At 46.6% G+C, this 17394-nt stretch overlaps 1 protein-coding gene across 1 annotated transcript in view; it reads right to left on the reverse strand.

Moving 5' to 3' along the window:
• ENPP6 (ectonucleotide pyrophosphatase/phosphodiesterase 6) overlaps window positions 1–17394 on the reverse strand; it is a 60145-nt gene that overhangs the window by 12381 nt on the left and 30370 nt on the right. The window contains exons 3-6 of the mRNA XM_032148990.2: window positions 15628–15739; window positions 9279–9420; window positions 8373–8552; window positions 4229–4366 (exon numbers count right to left, since the gene is read on the reverse strand). Coding sequence (XP_032004881.2) covers window positions 4229–4366; window positions 8373–8552; window positions 9279–9420; window positions 15628–15739 — 572 coding nt within the window. The remainder of the gene's footprint in view (window positions 1–4228; window positions 4367–8372; window positions 8553–9278; window positions 9421–15627; window positions 15740–17394) is intronic.

The raw sequence follows: 17394 nt of genomic DNA on the forward strand, positions 1-17394 counted from the left end.
TTCTATATTATGTCTGTACATAAGGCTGCTTAATTCTATAGTTCAAATCTTATATACACTACTGCATTTTTGTTCACTTTGGTGCTAATACAATGATGGCTTTTCTTCAGTTTTGCCAAATTATTATTATTATATCCATGCTTGCTTTATTTTGTATTTTGTACTGAAATTTCTAATATTAAATGTCCTGGAAATTCTAATTCTGCTATGTAAATTTTGATGTCATGTTTCCAAAATATTAAATTTTGAGAAATTTAGAAAAAAAATAAAAATAAAAATAAAAGAGCAATTACGTAAAAAAAAAAAAAAAAAAAAAAAAAAAATCTCAGTGTCTCTCAGGACTCAGGGAGGATTATGATTTTCCAGAGAGACATTTGTGTTCATGGATATAGATGCCGTAAATCATGTTAATGGAACTGATTGCTCTCCTTGCATTGGCTTCTTGGAAGCTCAGAACCACATGTGTGTTCCATTTTGTTTGGCTGTACGTTATTTTCAGAACTAACAATAACAGTGGGGCACGGTGGCTCACGCCTGTCATCCCAGCACTTTGGGAGGCCAAGGCGGGCGGATCACTTGAGGTCAGGAGTTCAAGACCATCCTGGCCAACATGGTGAAACCCCCTCTCCACTAAAAATACAAAAATTAGCTGGGCAGCCTGGTGGGCACCTGTAATCTCAGCTACTTGGGAGGCTGAGGCAGGAGGATCTCTTGAACCTGGGAGGCAGAGGTTGCAGTGAGCTGAGATGGTGCCACTGCACCCCAGACTGGGTGACAGAATGAGACGCCATCTCAAAAAAAAAAAAAGCCAACAAAAATAAAACAAACAAAAAGAACTAAGAATATCCACAATGCAGAGTCATCAGGAGAATCAGAAACAGGAACTGGGATGCACTTAATTCAAGATAGCCATTATTATTGCAGTAGTTGTTGTCATTGACTACAATTTAAACAGAAATTTTTCTTGAAGTATTTATTATCTGCAAGGTGTAAAATAACTTTCTATGCATGTCATTGAAGCTTTGGGGGAGGGGTCATTCTAGAGTTGCTAAGGATCCGGGCGTGATACATGAGGATGAGTTTCGCAGCCTTTATCATTAGTAATTAAAGATGTGTGAGCCACCATGGATAGTCTGTTAGTGGGCAACCCTCATCTTTCAGAGCTAATCTTATTTTTTCGCACCCTATTTATCTTATTTCTGATGTTCTTTTTTTTCTTTTTAAGATTTCTACTTCACTTATCTTTGAAATTACCTCAAATCTTCCTTTGGAAGTGATTGTATATTTTAAAATGCTGCTCTAATAATTGTCAATGCTAGGCATTCTTCCTTTCTGTTCTGTGGCTTCTCCCTAAGACATACAATACAGTACTGGTTAGCCCTTGCTAACTGATGGTCTCACTTCTATTACTCAGACAAACGTGTGTGTGTGTATTTGTCAATGCATACAAAAGTAATATATAATAGAACATAACATGGTCAATGCTAATTTGTTGGTTTCCTACAGGGGAGCAGGTACTTGGACCCACAGCAGAGTGTGGGGCAGGAGAATGCGGGGGAGATGGAAGGGAGAAGGTACGTGGACCCACAGCAGAGTACGGGACAGAAGGATCGGGGGGAGATGGAAGCAGAGCCAGGGGAAGGAGGATGTGTCCTCAGACGTGTCACTGGGCATCCTGAGTGGGCCAGCACCAGTCAGAATGGTGCAGAGGCTGCCGTTTGTCCTTGCTCTCCCCTCACCCCTTCTTTCTGTTCTTTGTTTCGGGGCCCCAGTCTGCCTGACTCCTGGCCTCTGTTTCACTTTTGTCCTGTGATTGGGACCCCCTGGTCTGCACTTCAGCACAACTTCAGATCTCAGAACCAAAACTGACCCAAGGCAGGAATTTTCTAGCCCCACTAGTCAGCTGATTGATGAGACCGAAGGGAAGCCGCTGGTGGGTTCTGGGCAGAAGCAGATTTACAGCTTATGCACCAAGGCTCCTCATGTGTGTGAACTTCTTCCAAATCCCCGTACCTAATTTTGTATTCATAATTGTGTATGTTTTCTTCTTAAAGAGAGATCCCCTTCACCATAATCTTCAGAGTCCTACAAAACCTGAGTCTGGCCCTGGCTCTGGTATGTATATTTTGCTCCCTGATAAAAGTAGGAGACATGCAAACAGAACCCATACCCTTTCTTTCCTGCTTTGGAATGTCCTGACGGGATATGATGTGATGTGTGGAGCTGCAGCAGCCACCTTGTGACCTTGAAGAAAGCCAAGAGCATTGCAGAAGAGCTGGCTTGGGATGTGATATAATTGAGTTGCTGGATTCAGCAATCCTGGAATTGCCTGCCTCCAGGCTTCTAGTTATGTGGGATAGTAAATCCTTTTTGTTTTAGCCACATTTATCAAATAGGCTGTGATTTATGACCAAGAGCATCTTAGCGGATGCCTCGAGGTCTCCCAGCACTGTGTTCCGTCACTCACTGGAGGGCCCTGCATCTTCATACCGGACGTGTGGCTGCTGAGATACCATGTTTACTTTCACTGAGAGGACTCAGGGCTGAAGCTGCTTCCCCAGCACCTGTCACACCCTACTGCAGGGGACCAAGACCTTTCTCGCCGGAATTGAGATGGCACCTCATTAGTCATCCAGCATCTCCATAGTGACCTCTGGCCCTGCACTCCCCTACCTAAGCCTGTTTCCCACCAAGATGCCCCGATCACTTCTGCCCTCTCACACTCTCCCTCCCCACCACCCAGCCTCTCAGCACGGGCGACTTCAGCTAAAGACGACAGAGTAATGACGGATGCAAATAGCCAGCTAAGAAATGACTGACGGCTGTGGATTAACCTTCAGGGCATATTTGCTTTTAAAAATTCAAAGCAATTCTGCCAGAATTTTATAAACTGAAAAAAGTTCACACAGTAAGCCCTTTGGTGTGATCTGGAAGGCTGGCGTTATGGAATACAGTGAGACAGGTGACTTGCTTGACCACATATGCACTCCGTGTGAGGTCCTGGGCAAACCACTCTAAGTGATGATCTGGTGATTCCCCACCTAACCTCACTCCAGGTGACCTCGCACGCTGTGATGAAGTGATGAGAAGCATTTTGGATTGTAGGGGAGCGGGCGTTAGGGAACAGAGGAACCCTGACCTTGTAAACCACGTGGCAGAGAAGCAGGAGGACCTCGCTGGCCTCTGCTCTGTGCAACTCACACTCCTAACTGGATCTGCTCTCTTCTCAGTTCCTCGGTGCCAGGTGCTTCTCTCTGTCTGAGAGCACCCAGAAGCCACGTGATCTTCCTGCATAACTGATGTTCATGTCACACAACCCCCATTTTCCCATGCCCATGTCCCGGACTCCCACTCACCAGCGGGTCCCAATCACAGTCAGCCTTCCTGCCGATCATCACCTGCCTTCATGCCCCGGGGCGACTACTGACAGTCTTAGGTCTTACACTTGGTTGGCCTCAACCAGCTACTCTCATGTACCCTGGAGCCTGTTCTATTAGGTTGGTGCAAAAGTAATTGTGATTTTTGCCATACCGCAATTACTTTTGAACCAAGCTAAAGATTGTAACCCACCTTCAAATTCCTAAAATAACCCATGCTGTCTTCAGGAAGGAACTGTAAACATGACATGACCGCAGACTCCCCTAAAGGGCAGGGCCTCCCCACCGTGGCCCGATACCCCAAGCTGATGCCAGAGCTGGATGAGCTTAGAGTCCAGGCCAACCAGGAGGAGGCTGTGGAGGTCATCCAGGCATGAGGCAATTAAGGTTTGGACCGAAAATGCATGATATTCTCCTCTGAAAGATCGAATTGGCAAAGTGGGGACTCACAGTCTCGTTTGCCAAACATTTCTCTTGAAGGTGAAAGTTAAGCTGAGCCTTTCCCTGCTTTTGACTGCCCTTGAGCAATTGCTTTGGTTCACAGTAATTGTTCCACTTTCAAGCGAACAGGTTACATTGTAAGCTGGGTAATCGAGTTAAGGCCCGTTTGTTAAAACACGGCGAGTCCGGAGCCACGAAGTCTAAACCATGACTCTGGGTTCACGTCTACAGTTGTGTCTACAGAGCTACCCAATCAAGACTTTTGATTCTCTAAAGAAAGGCATAACGCAACGAACGACGCCTATGTGAAAAAATCTTTTATGTATAAAACCTCGAGTAACTATTATTTAAATTGGGACTGTTTTATAGAATTTGCATAGAGAATAAATTGGCACATATTTCATAATTACCTCAGTTATGAACCAGCCTTCATCCGCCACTAAAGTCAAAGGAGAGACAAACTTCCCTTCCTTGTAATAGAACCTGCTTGGGATGGCTTCTTTCTCGTAGACGGTCATGTGTTCCACTGTGCTCAGTTGGTTATATATCTGCAAAGAAAATCAAGAGTGATCAGTTTGACACTCTCTTAAATATGTGTGAATATTTACTGGAGCTAGGGGAGAGGAGAACTTACATATAAGAACAAAGAAAGAAATTGCCAAATACTTGATAGATTTGAATATGTAGAAACAAAAAACTCTGTCTGTCTCAAAAAGCAAGGTGGCTTTATCCAGGAAGGCTGAAGATCCTCACACTCTCTCACCTAAGAAGTTGACTCTGAGGAATAGGGTGAAATCCCTCAAGCCTGTGCACCTGTAGACATGTGGAGGAATGAACCCTGCAAAATGGAACAGCCCAAATGCCCAGCAATAGTGGGGGAGAGAAAGAATTCCATGGTGTGGTTCTGCAATGGAATACTCTACAGCACTGAAGATGAATGAATTATAGCTACAAACACTCCTGGAAGACTCTCAGGGATCTCAGCTTTAGGGGAGGAAAAGCAATTTGCGGAAGAATACAGGCAAAATTATTCCAATTCTATATTTCTTATTATAGTTTGAGCAACTACAAAACTAAACAGCATATATGGTAAAACTGTAAGCAGAAGTTTTAATAATTTAAGACAGTGGTTTCCTCTGAGGGGGCAAAAAGGGGGATTGGGTCTGAGAACGACATACAGCTGTCCCAGGTAATGGTAATGTCCTATTTCTCAAGTGTTCTGAGTGTAAAGGGTCTGCTGTAACATTACCCTTCACACCTTATTCATTTTATAATAATGTCAAAACGCCCATGCTCTAATATTATTTATGTCAAAACTCCCATGCTGATATTAAAGGGAAAGTAAGAAATTGGTCTACCTGATGTTAAATATTGCAAAGATCCAAAAAGAGGATTTGTTCTTCAACTTGACCTAGAACCCATCCTACCTGCACATGAATCTTTAAAGCACTAACAATTGTTTGCCATTAATTACATTGCTAATTTCAAGATGAAGATGCAAACTTTGTACATACTTTGTACATCTGTCTGCTTCAGCCTCCCAAAGTGCTAGGATTATAGGCTTCAGCCACAGAGTGTGGCCCTGTACATATTTCCCTTTCTTTCTTTCTTTCTTTCTTTTCTTTCTTTCTTTCTTTCTTTCTTTCTTTCTCTCTCTCTCTCTCTCTCTCTCTTTGACGGGGTTTTGCTCTTGTCACCCAGGCTGGAGTGCAATGGCAAGATCTTGGCTCACTGCAACCTCCGCTTCCTGGGTTCAAGCAATTCTCCTGCCTCTGCCTCCCAAGTAACTGGAACTACAGGCACCCACTCCCACACCCAGCTAATTTTTGTATTTTTAGTGGAGATGGGTTTTCGCCATGCTGACCAGGCTGGTCTTGAACCCCTGACCTCAGTTGATCCACTCAGCCTCACAAAGTGCTGGGATTACAGGCGTCAGCCACCGTGCCTGGCCCTGTACATATTTCTAATAGTAGCAGCCACTTAAATATCTATGGCTAAAATTAAAATCGACTGACTGATGTTGACTTGGCCTTTAGCCAAATCAGGCATATATTTCTGGGCATAATTGAATATAAGATTGAGTTTATCAACTCAACTCTGTAAAATAATTTAGTGGATGGTTTCTGATGGCTCCGTGAGTTATGATTTTCTACTTAAGGAAATCCGGAGTTCTTAAGGAAAGGAGGATGCATTTGCAGAAGGATTTTGTATAAGTGAAAAATCTGGCGACACACAGCAGGTCTCACAAACTGTTGTGTCCGTCACATGACAAACTGTCGCCCAAACATGGCCCCCGCTTTTGAATACTCTACCAAATGCTTTGGCTGCTTGCAATGCCTGACTTGAACAGGACCTTGGAAGGAGCTCTCCCTAGCTCAAAAGCTGTTGATGCCCAAGTTCTGGAGATGGCATATTCCTAAGTGCCAAATTGGAGACAAGGATGATCTTTCTTGCCAAAAAAAAAAAAAAAAAGAAAAAACCCAGAACTTATTTTCAAGAACCTGCCAATGTGTAAAATATTGTTTCTGATTTCATATTTTGGGAGCTCATGGGAACACTGCATAAACATAGCCTGCACCTGCAGTCCCTGACCGTGGAGCCTGAGAACAAAGGACAGTCCCCCTGGGGATGGAGCAAGGCTGGGAGCAGTGGCAATGTGGGCATCTGTGTTCCTCAACCCCAAATAGACAGATCTTATAGGGGAGTAGGCTCCGTGAGTTATGATTTTCTACTTAAGGAAATCCGGAGTTCCTAAGGAAAGGAGGGTGCATCTGCAGAAGGATTGGGCTAAAGAGGTGAGACCCTGGCCTCCACCAGTGCTTCATCCTTACTAATGACTGTCCAGAGCCAATTGTATTGCTGCAGTGAGGATGCAGAGAGAAAGCAGGCTGGCCAGGACCTACTCCTGGCACCCTGTGGTTGGCAACCTCCAGGGGCAGCAAGTCACCTGCCCCCAGGAAGACAGTTGCTTCCTGCCCCGATCAGTTTCATCTGGGAGTGGGACGAGCCACAAAGCCCATATTGGGAAGTGACTAGGAACTCGGGGGACAAGCAGCCAGCAGAAGGTGCCACTTGCTTCTCCTCCCTTCTCAGGGTAGGTCACCAGCTACTGCCAGGCAGAATATTTGTTTTGAGAGCAGGGTAAGCAGAGGTCTAGTCATCCCTGGTGCAGGGCAGTGACTGTGGGGAGCAGGGCTTTGTCCCCCATCTTGGCACTGTGGGAACTCAATCACACCCTCTGGTGGGGATCATCGTGGTCACCAACACATACACTGTCCTTGCAGTGGGCTCAGCGTGCTTCCACATCCCTCACAGCAGCCAGGAGGCAGCTATGACAACACCACCATGCTCACTTACAGGGAGGCAGAGGGGCCAGGGTGGGGAGCTTGTCTGGCTTCCAGCTGAACACAGAGCTGGGAATGGGGGCTCCGGACATAAGGAGCTGGGCACTGCATACAGCCTCAGCTCCCTTCATTCTTTACCCTCTTGCTCCCCAGCAGAAACGGCAGCCTGGCAGCAGCCTCCTTCCTGAGAAAGGGCAGCCTAGGGATGCTGCTGATGCTCCCCAGATGTGCCTGAGAAGTGCTGCGTTTGGGCCAGTAATAAAACAGCCCTAGGCTGGGCACGGTGGCTCACGCCTGTAATCCCAGCACTTTGGGAGGCCGAGGCAGGTGGATCACGAGGTCAGGAGATGGAGACCATCCTGGCTAACACGGTGAAACCCCGTCTCTACAAAAAAAAAAAAAATAGAAAAAAATTAGCCGGGCGTGGTGGCTGGTGCCCGTAGTCCCAGCTACCCGGGAGGCTGAGGCAGGAGAATGGTGTGAACTCGGGAGGTGGAGCTTGCAGTGAGCCGAGACTGCGCCACTGCACTCCAGCCTGGGCGACAGAGCGAGACTCCGTCTCAAAAACAAACAAAAAAACAAACAAACAAACAGCCCTGGTGAGGGCCTGTATGGTGCTTCCGTGATCCCATTTAATTCTCATGACATTAATGGAGTAGGTATGCTCATGCCCATTTCAGAGAAGAAAAAACAGAGACTTGATAGAGCTCCCTCAGGGAGTGAGAGGCAAACCAGGGTCATCTGTCTCCAGCATCCAAGCTCCTAACACTGCTGTGTATGTCAGTATCAAAACTACAAGGAAAGGCCGGGTGCGGTGGCTCACGCCTGTAATCCCAGCCCTTTGGGAGGCCGAGGCAGGTGGATCCCCTGAGGTCAGGAGTTCGAGACCAGCCTGACCAACATGGAGAAACCCTGTCTCTACTAAAAATACAAAATTAGCCGGGTGTGGTGGTGCATGCCTGTAGTCCCAGCTGCTCGGGAGGCTGAAGCAGGAGAATCACTTGAACCTGGCAGGCAGAGGTTGCCGTGAGCCGAGATCATGCCATTGCACTCCAGCCTGTGCAACAAGAGTGAAACTCCACCTCAAAAAAAGAAACAAACAACAACAACAACAACAAACAAACAAAAAGACTGCAAGGAAAGGACACAGTGCAAATGGCAACACACGGAGGCCCACATGGCCCCCTCCACCCCCACGGGGCTGTCTTGCCTCAGAGTGCTTCCCAGGGGCCGGCCAAAGGCTCACAACAGGCCCGCGGTCCTTCACTTGCTGCAGGTCATTCAGGCTGATGTACTTATTCAGCTCAATCACTTTGTCCATCCAGAAAATGTCGGTCATTCCGTGATCCGAGAAAATGATGACGTTCAGGCGGTCCTGCAGGCCCCGCTCCTGTGAGGTGGGAAAAGACAGTCCTTACGGCACCAACAGAGAGGCTCGTGCTCTCAGAAAACCTTGTCAACTACAAATGATAGGAGAAAGGCTATCTCCTCAGTTCTGTGTTTAATCATCTACTATTTTGCCCTGGGGAGACCCAGTTCAAAACCACAACAGAAGCCCTTTGCCGAGGGGACTGTGAGGCTCAGTCCCGTTCAATTCGTGCTGACACCTTACACAGCACTTTCAGCTTTTTAAGGTCGACCCTCTGCATCTTCTTTGGCTCCCCTTTCAACAAACTTGTGTGCTGGTGTGAGAACTATCATGTGCCCATGTTACAGATGTACAGGATAAAGCACAGGAAGGGAAAGCAAAGGTAAAAACAAAACCAAACACTTGTAGTCATTCAGCAAAAGCATGAGGTAGAATCAGGACTGGAACCCGTCTACATGTCAAGCTGCTACCAAACTTATTAGGATTCCACAGAGCTGGGTATCTCTCCAGCTGAGCCAGGCGAGAAGGCACACCCAGGTCAGCCTCTCTCACTGGCCCGGCTGTGGAACAAAGGATCACTTGGTATCGCAGGAGGCATTGTGTGAAGCCAAGGGACTCATCGAAGCCTGTGCAGGCCCAGTCGGCCTTTAGCAGTAAGAGGGAAGATGTTGACAGGAGTGACTGTGGAGGAGACAAACAGAGGGTGACAGAGAGAAGGCCAGGCCACGTGTCTTTGCTTCAGGTCACCTGGATCCACTTGGTCATGTACTTCAGGACAGTGTCGACAGCCTTGAGGGCATCTTTCCTCTGCGGGGATGCAGGCCCGTAGTGGTGGCCTTCCACGTCGATGCGCTCGTGGTAGATGGCTGCCAGGTCGGCCCGGCCACTCCTGGAGGGACAGAGGAGAGAGGCATAGGTGAGGGAGGCCCCCGCCAGCTTGCTGCCTTATCACCCACATAGCACTCTGTGAAGGTGTTCACACCCCCCGAAACCTTGTCCCTGGGCCAGGCAAAGCCAATACCCTAAAATAAATGAGGTCAAATCTCCAACGGAGAAACACACACTGAACCAAGAATCGCTGGTCCCGAGCAATTCTTCGCAATCTTTGAACACAGAATTCGCAATCTTTGAACATAGTGAAGCTTCCGTACAATCTGTCCTTTGGATAAGCTTCAGCATTTCATTGCTTTAGGTACGTGCACATTTAGCATTTCAGATGTGCCTGTTCACACAGTACGGCATCTGTTTAGGTGTCCACACTTCCAGAGCCGGCTTACATGTAGGGAAAAATCCGATTAAACTCAGTGGTGACTTACTATAGTGAGGAGTTTTCATGAATAAAGTTTACCATTGCATTCAAGTTTAATGAGTGAACTAATTCTAGGTCTCTTCGTGTTAGATACCTCACCTTAGTGCAGCACTCACTGTTCTGGTTTCCTCAAGGCTATTACTCAGTTCACAAACCTCCACATCAGCCATTATGTATGACAATTTACCTGATGGCTTTTGGTCAGGACGCTGTCAACCCCAGATGCTGGGAATCCTGGATTTGGGATGCTTGTGATTCAGGGATTATACACGTGTCTTTTGTGAAAGGATTATACGTTGACATTTCATTGACTCATTAGGACCCTATATCTTCAAGGGCTGAGACCTCTTGCCTGTCTGGAGTTTAGCTGACACATGCTTGCTTGCCAGCTGTTTTCCACAGGGATCTGGTTTCCATCCCAGGTCAGCTCATTTGCAATGAATTGTTTGGGTGAGGAGTAGTCATGCCTGCCCATCTACTACTGGCCATTGACAGCTCTAAGGTCCAGGAACCATTCCAGAAGGACATGTGGCCCCCAGCACAGCTACCTGAGAGCTGCAAGGGGTTCCTAGCCCTGGGGTTTCAGGGACACCTGAGTCTCCCATTACCTTAGGATTCTGTCCCGATTTCTTTGCCATGTAAAAAGTTCTTAATGTTCTTTCCATTTTTCTTACTAAAGTGGGTGACTGTTAAGAAAAATGATCCAAAACTTAGAAATAAAGCCTACAGGATGATTGCCTGTCTTCTCAGTGCCGTGGTGAGCACTGTCTAATGAGCTTGCTTGAGTCACCAGACTGAACTACTGATTGGAGTTCAGACTCTAGAAACCTAACTGTTAACTTGTAGGAAACTGATAAGATGAAAATTATTTTTGTCTGATGGAGAAAGCAGCTCTAACATTATGGTTTGATTAACCTCTATATTATTAAGCATATCTGCATCAAACAATAATTATCCCTCATCATTCTCCATCCGTTTCTTTTGTGTGTGTGTGTGTGGTGTGTGTGTGTGTCTCATTTTCTCCTTATAAGCAACTTTGTCATGCTCCTGGTTCCCCTCAGCAAGAAACTACGTTGAACCTTGGCATATTCCTCATACCCAGATGTACTGAGCATATGACAAGTCTTAATTTTGAAAATTCTCTTTTGACAGGGTCATTGGAACTAGACAAATCTGGGATCAAACTCTGGCTTCTCTTCTAACCAACCTCGAGGCCTCAGATGAATGGCAAGATTATCTCCAAGCCTCCATTTCCCCATCTGAAAAACCTACTTGATATGGTTTGGCTGTGTCCCCACCCAAATCTCATCTTGAATTGTAGCTCCCATAGTCCCCATGTGTCATGGGAGGGATCTGGTGGGAGGTGATTGGAGCATGGGGGCTATTCTCATGATATTGCTATTCTCATGATCGTGAGTGAGTTCTCATGAGATCTGATGGTTTTATAAAGGGCTTTCCCCCCTTTTTCTTGGCATTTCTCCTTGTTGCTGCCATGTGAAGAAGGACGTGTCTGCTTTCCCTTCTGCCATGATTGTAAGTTTCCTGAGGCCTCCCCAGCCCTGTAGAACTGCAAGTCAATTAAATCTCTTTCCTTTACAAATTACCCAGTCTTAGGTATGTCTTTATTAGCAGCACGAGAATGAACTGATACACTACTCAAAGGGTAACATGGTGTATTAAACAAGCTGATGTGTATAAAGCACTTGGCACATAGTAAAAGGGAGGGGAGGGGAAGAAATGCCTCCCATTTCTCTCTTCCTTCCAGGTGGCCCTAGATCACTTTTCCTGAGTATGTGGCTGAGCAGGGAGGAGGAGCCAGTCTCCTAGCCTCAGCCTGATTCCTGCTCCTTCTTCCCTGTACTCCACAGGGAGGAGGGACCAGGCCAGGACAGGGGAACTGGCTTCCTGGTGGCCCATGGAAAGAGTTGTGTTATCCATTCCTTCATTAGTCCAGGCACCACTGAGGCTCTGGGATCCTGAAGGCAGTCCTTTAGAGCTGTCTTCAGTAGCCTGGAGCTTGACAAAGGACTATATCTATACACAGCCTATGGCTGTGTCCACTTTTCCTGCAGCCAAGTTGTTTCCTGACTGACACTTTTGTGAGGCTGCACAGTGAGTCTGCTATACAAGCCTGGAGGCAGTTGCCCGGCCACTGTGACTGCCCCCTGCTCTCCTCCACCCACCCCCATGAGCCATTCAAGGCTTATTTCAGCTTCAGCACCATGCACCTTTTCCTGCCCACTGAACCATGAATATCCTGCAAATAGGACTTCCAGGAGGATGGGAGTAAGTGATGCAGATCACAAACTCTGCTTCCTTTTCAGCCAGGGTAAAGGGCTGTGTGTGGGGGGCGCTGCCTGCAGAGTGCCCGTGTGTGGTGGGAGGCACACGGCTCCAGTGCCTGGGCTGCAGGCTGCAGACAGACGACACCTGAGCAGGCTGCAGAACCCCAGGCCTTAGGATGGCCCCAAAGAGGACACTTGCAAAGAGATGCGTCTGGACTCCCTGTCGCTGTCTCAATTTCAGAGTGTCTTAGAGGTGTGAGCTGGCAGAGACCAGGGTGGAGGACTGAGGAGTTGACCCTGGAGTGGTTCTCAGGCACCGCGTCACCAAGGCAGGAGGCCTCCAGAGACTGGGCCCTAAGCTGCTGTGGAAAGAGCTGGGCTCTGGCTCCACCCCTAGCTGGCTTGTGAGGTCCAAGAGAGCCAGTGACCTCTTTTGTAACGTGGGCAGAGCAATGCCTACACAATACCGTGGACATGAGAACCAAGTGGGTTACTGGAAATCAAGCCCATTGACACAATACTAGCCGATGGCTGTTAAAGCACTAATTCCCTTCCCTCCTCCTTTTCCCTATTCTAGAAGTTGTCCAAGTTCAAAGGTAGCATTTCACAAGGATATGTCTGGAGTCAGTAATGCGTTATGAGCACTGGAAGGCAATGCCTGGATCAAACTTGGGCGAGGGATTATCTTTCCTACCACAGGCTGACCTAGATCCTCTGCTGAATGTCCCTGAGCAGACCTCTGTGTTCAAGATCTTAACAGTCTCTCCTGCTTTCTGTCAAAGCCCATCTATCCTGAGTTCCATTCTCTCTGCCTCTCAAGCTAATAGCAAAGTGGATTAAAAAAGACACTCTGTGAATCTTGTAGTGACTTGGAGAAATGTGTGTGCATGTTTGGACACTCATGTATGAAAACTCCAAGTGCTCCTCAAATTATAGTTAGGAATTTGCAGTAGAGCTGAACAGAAGTCAAGAGGCGAGCTGTGGCGTTCTAGACACGCTCCTCTTTTAGGGGTCTCTGATGGACAGACCAATAATCCTACATCTTTGCTAGACACACATACCAAGAGACTTAATGATTCCCTTGAGCCGCATGATTGCATGGACAAGCTACCATGGGCAAAGTGCTCTTGACTGGTCTAGACTGTTCTAGACTGGACATCTTCTTCACGCACCTCATTCCTGAAGGGCACAAAGGTTAGATTTCTTTCAAAGAAAACTGTTGACCCACAACTTTCAGGCCTTTATTCTTCTTTGTAAGAAGGTGATGAGACATGATCTAATAATAACACATAGGTTGGCTGAAGGAGGGGCTTCCTGTGTCTTCAGGGGAGGCCCAAGTCATCTCACTGTCTTCCACAGGCAGTATCATCCAGCCTATTATTATTCTTTTCTTTCTCTCATGTCAAGAGCTTCCTAGCTTTAGAGATAGTAGGTCTCCACCTTTCCACCTACTACCCAAAGGGGCTGTTTCTGGTGGCCCTGTTAACTTTGGCAATATGAAGACCCCATGAGACAATTACACTGACCTGGTTTCTATCCGACCCAGGCCTTCACTGCTTCAGGGGCATCATTCTTATTGCAGACCATGTGAATGTCAACCCATGGAGCTCAAGGCCGTCTACACAGACCACAATATAAATATGTGGAGCTGGGCAGTATGGTAATGCCAGGGCACATTAGGTGGAGGCCTAGCTGGGGACACTTACCTGGGCTTCTGGTTCTTTGTAGCCTTTTCTTCCTGGTGGAACCCAATATCTATGGTAGACACACACTCATACCCCACCACCACCACCACCACCACCAAAACCTTCCCCATTCCTAAATGTTCTCCAAGGTAAAGATGCATTTCCATAGCTTCTCTAGAGGAAATAGAACCCAGCACTTATTCCCCGCTGCATGCTGGTGTCTCTCAGGGCAGGGAAGTCTGCTTAGACTGGCCAGCTAGTAGGCCAGCACCAACCTGGGATTCTCATGGCTGTGCGCTCTGTGCTCACCCATCTGTGAATCACCGGGCGGTACAGAGTGACAATCCATCAGCTGTTAAGATAAGATGAATGCAAAAAGGATGACATTGCCAAACAGACTGTTGGGTTATTTGGAGGTATTTGTATGGCAACTCTAATCCAAAATTTCATGTTTGGCACAGCCATGGCCTGTGGGGATGGCTGGCATTCTGGATATGTTGGAAACAGCATTGGTTAGACATGGAGCAATGTCCAAGGGCCAGCCCCGCTCATCTGCTACACGTGCTGTGCTGTTCTGCTTCACTCGCACAAAACTAGACTGCAGCGTAATATCCCGGCTCGTGCTTGTGTGGTTCTCCAGCACTCACGGGCAATTATTTCTCCATTTCTGTGTATTTTAAACCTGTTTTCTCTCCGACCTGTCAATGAGAGCATGAACCTTTATGTACCCCCACCTCCCTGGACCCTCTTGATAGGTTTCATGGAAGTGGAATCATTCTAAGAAGCGGTGAAGGCAGGGTGCTGTTTTTTGCTTTCACAGCTCTGTGGGGGTGGCTGCTGCTCCCCATGGTGTCAGAGGGGCGTGGCAAGAAGAAAATTTATGATTGGTCAGCTCTGTATCTGAGGCAGTCTTAGTGACAGGCCCTTTGATGTGGCTCGTGCTAGTGCTCTGTACACTGTGCCTGGGTATGTTGGTTCTCTGATATGCCCAGCTTGAAACCAGGCTCCTTTTCTTGGGGGGAAGAAGGTCCTGTCCCCAGTCTCTTTGCTCTGATTATGGTGGGTCTTCTGCCTGACACACACAGGACACCCATTCAGTGGCTACAGTGACCTCAAGTCCACTCCTGGAAACTCAAAAGCCCCCAGCATCTGTAACCTCTCGATTACTGATCTCTACTTAATGCAAACTCCCACTTGGACTCCCACCTTGACTTCCACTTCCAGAGATTTCTGAGACTGACTTGAGGCTTTGTCCTGAACTATCTTGATCAGTGTCCTTGACAGACTCTTGTGTGCTATACAAGACAGCATTACTAATTCCTACATTTTTCAAATTGTGTGTCATGGTTCCATGTGGGAGGGAAAAAACAGATTCTGTGTTCTAATATGCCCCTGCATCTTGTACATTGCCAAGAAGGGGGTAGGGTAGGCAATTTTCCCAAACTTATTTGACCACATATCCTACCTTTTTGCCAAATACTTATTAGTACCTTCAGAGACACAATTGTTCACTGAATCATGCTTAGGGAAATGATGACATTTATATTGTTTTTCCGTTGTTTAACTACATTAAAAAAGGAGGTTCAAACCCTTAGGGATTTTCCTGCTCTCAGTTCAACATTTCCAGAGATTGCCCCTGCCTGAAATCACTTGCTCACAATTACTGCCTACTAGCAGTTACCAATCACCATGCAAGACGCTCACCAACTCTCTGGCATTATTTCACCTCCACCAAGCCCTCTTAATTCACTTTAGCATCCGTGATCAGTCCTGGAAACAAGGGAGAAAATGGTGTGGCTAGAGTTTGGGACACTTACTTGAAGGAGTCAAGAGCATCGCTGACTGCATTGGCAAAATTGATATCCGTTGGGACATTTTTATATTCTAGGCAGTAGGTGGGTCTGACACCCAGAATCTCAACCTCACAGCCTGAGAAGGAAAGAGATGGCAAATAGTTACTCTCTTCAATAAGCAAGGTCAGGTTACGAGCCTATTTCAGGAAGCAAACACCATTAGTCAAAATCAAAAATAAAAATGTTGTGTATTTTTATGAACTAAAATAACTTACTGCTAATAGGTGGTGTATTTAACTGCAATTTTGCATAACTGGAGCAGAGGTTCTCAAATGTCATTCCTATGCAACACTGGCATCCCACATCAGAGACTGGCAAAAATTAGACCACAACCGTCTTTCCCAATTTGAAACAAAACACAGTTAATCAATATATACAAATACTTCAATTGAAAGTTTCTTCAATAGATTTTTCATGAATCTAAGTCTTTCATGAAAACAAAGTCTTCTACTGTAGCTCTGCCTCTTCTAGAATTAAGTATTAGGTCGTATCTGATTAGTCAGAGGATTATAAAATAAATATTTTACTATCCTGTGGCATTATACAAAAGCTAACTGGACTTAGAGGTACTCTGCCAAATTGGCAAGCTAAAAATCCGTAAGTTCGAGCAATGGGGTCTGAGCTGTATCCTCGCCCGGCCCAAAACAGAGTGAAAGAATCAAACTCATTCTGATGTGAACAGACTCAGCTTTTCTGCCCCAGACTCCTGGACAAGTAGAAGTAGTTGCTGTGCCGAGGAGACACCCATCCATATTAGGGAACATAGAACAGGAGAGGAATGTGCCCATCTCGGTTTCCACTAGTTGAGTAAATATTTACTGGGCATTTACTATGACCTAGTCACTGTGTTCAGACATACTGGAAACAGGAATGGATCTGGTAGGGTCTCCTTCCGGGAGCATCCCAGAGTTTAGTCTAGTGGGAGGGGACACAGGAAAGCAGTGTGGTATGTAAAGTCTAAAGTGAAGTGCATACTTCCTGGGTGTTGTGGGAATCAGATGAAGGGCACTGACTTCAGGCATCACTTCCTCCTGAAAGCCTTCCTCAGGTCCCAATGTTGGGCTCAGTTCTGTAGATTTAGCCACGTCAATGGGATGCAGGTGGGCTGGGAGGATGTCCCAGGCAAAGACAGCAGCTTGACCAAAGGTTCAGAGAACTTCTGAGCAATACTGTATGTGTAGAGAACTGTAAGTACTATAAAATGCCATACAATGGTGCCAGGAGACCAGATGCTGCTCTTTCTTATAGCCCAGAGAAAATGATTTCCAAAGTGAGGTAAGTATAAGTGGGCCAAAGAGGGAGCACAGGAGGAAAGGAGGAAGGAGTCTCTGTCGGGAAGCACATCAACCCCACCCCTGGGCACATCTGCCAGCTGGTTACAGCTGATTTAAAAGACGATAGGGCAGCCTCCAGAAAGCATCCCTTCATCTGGCATACTATAGCAAGACCTGGGTGCATCATGAGAGACCCTATTGCTTTCTGCTTGATATATTGGGTTCAGGGAGAGCAAGGGCCCCTACAATAACTGGGACAGAACTAGAAAAGCAGGAAGCTTCCTTTTCTGAAACATGTTTCTTGAGAGGGAAAAATAGGCTAGGAGACCCAGAAATAAATACTGCTCATGACTTCCAGGAAAATATTCGTTAGAGTAAGAAATGTCAGTGGAATCTTGAATGACTGTATCACTTTAGATACCAGTGTTTTATCTGTTGAAAGTGATTTGTGAATTGT

This window comes from Hylobates moloch, unplaced genomic scaffold, assembly GCF_009828535.3.
Source record: "Hylobates moloch isolate HMO894 unplaced genomic scaffold, HMol_V3 SCAFFOLD_3, whole genome shotgun sequence".
Classification (NCBI taxonomy): Eukaryota; Metazoa; Chordata; class Mammalia; order Primates; family Hylobatidae; genus Hylobates; species Hylobates moloch.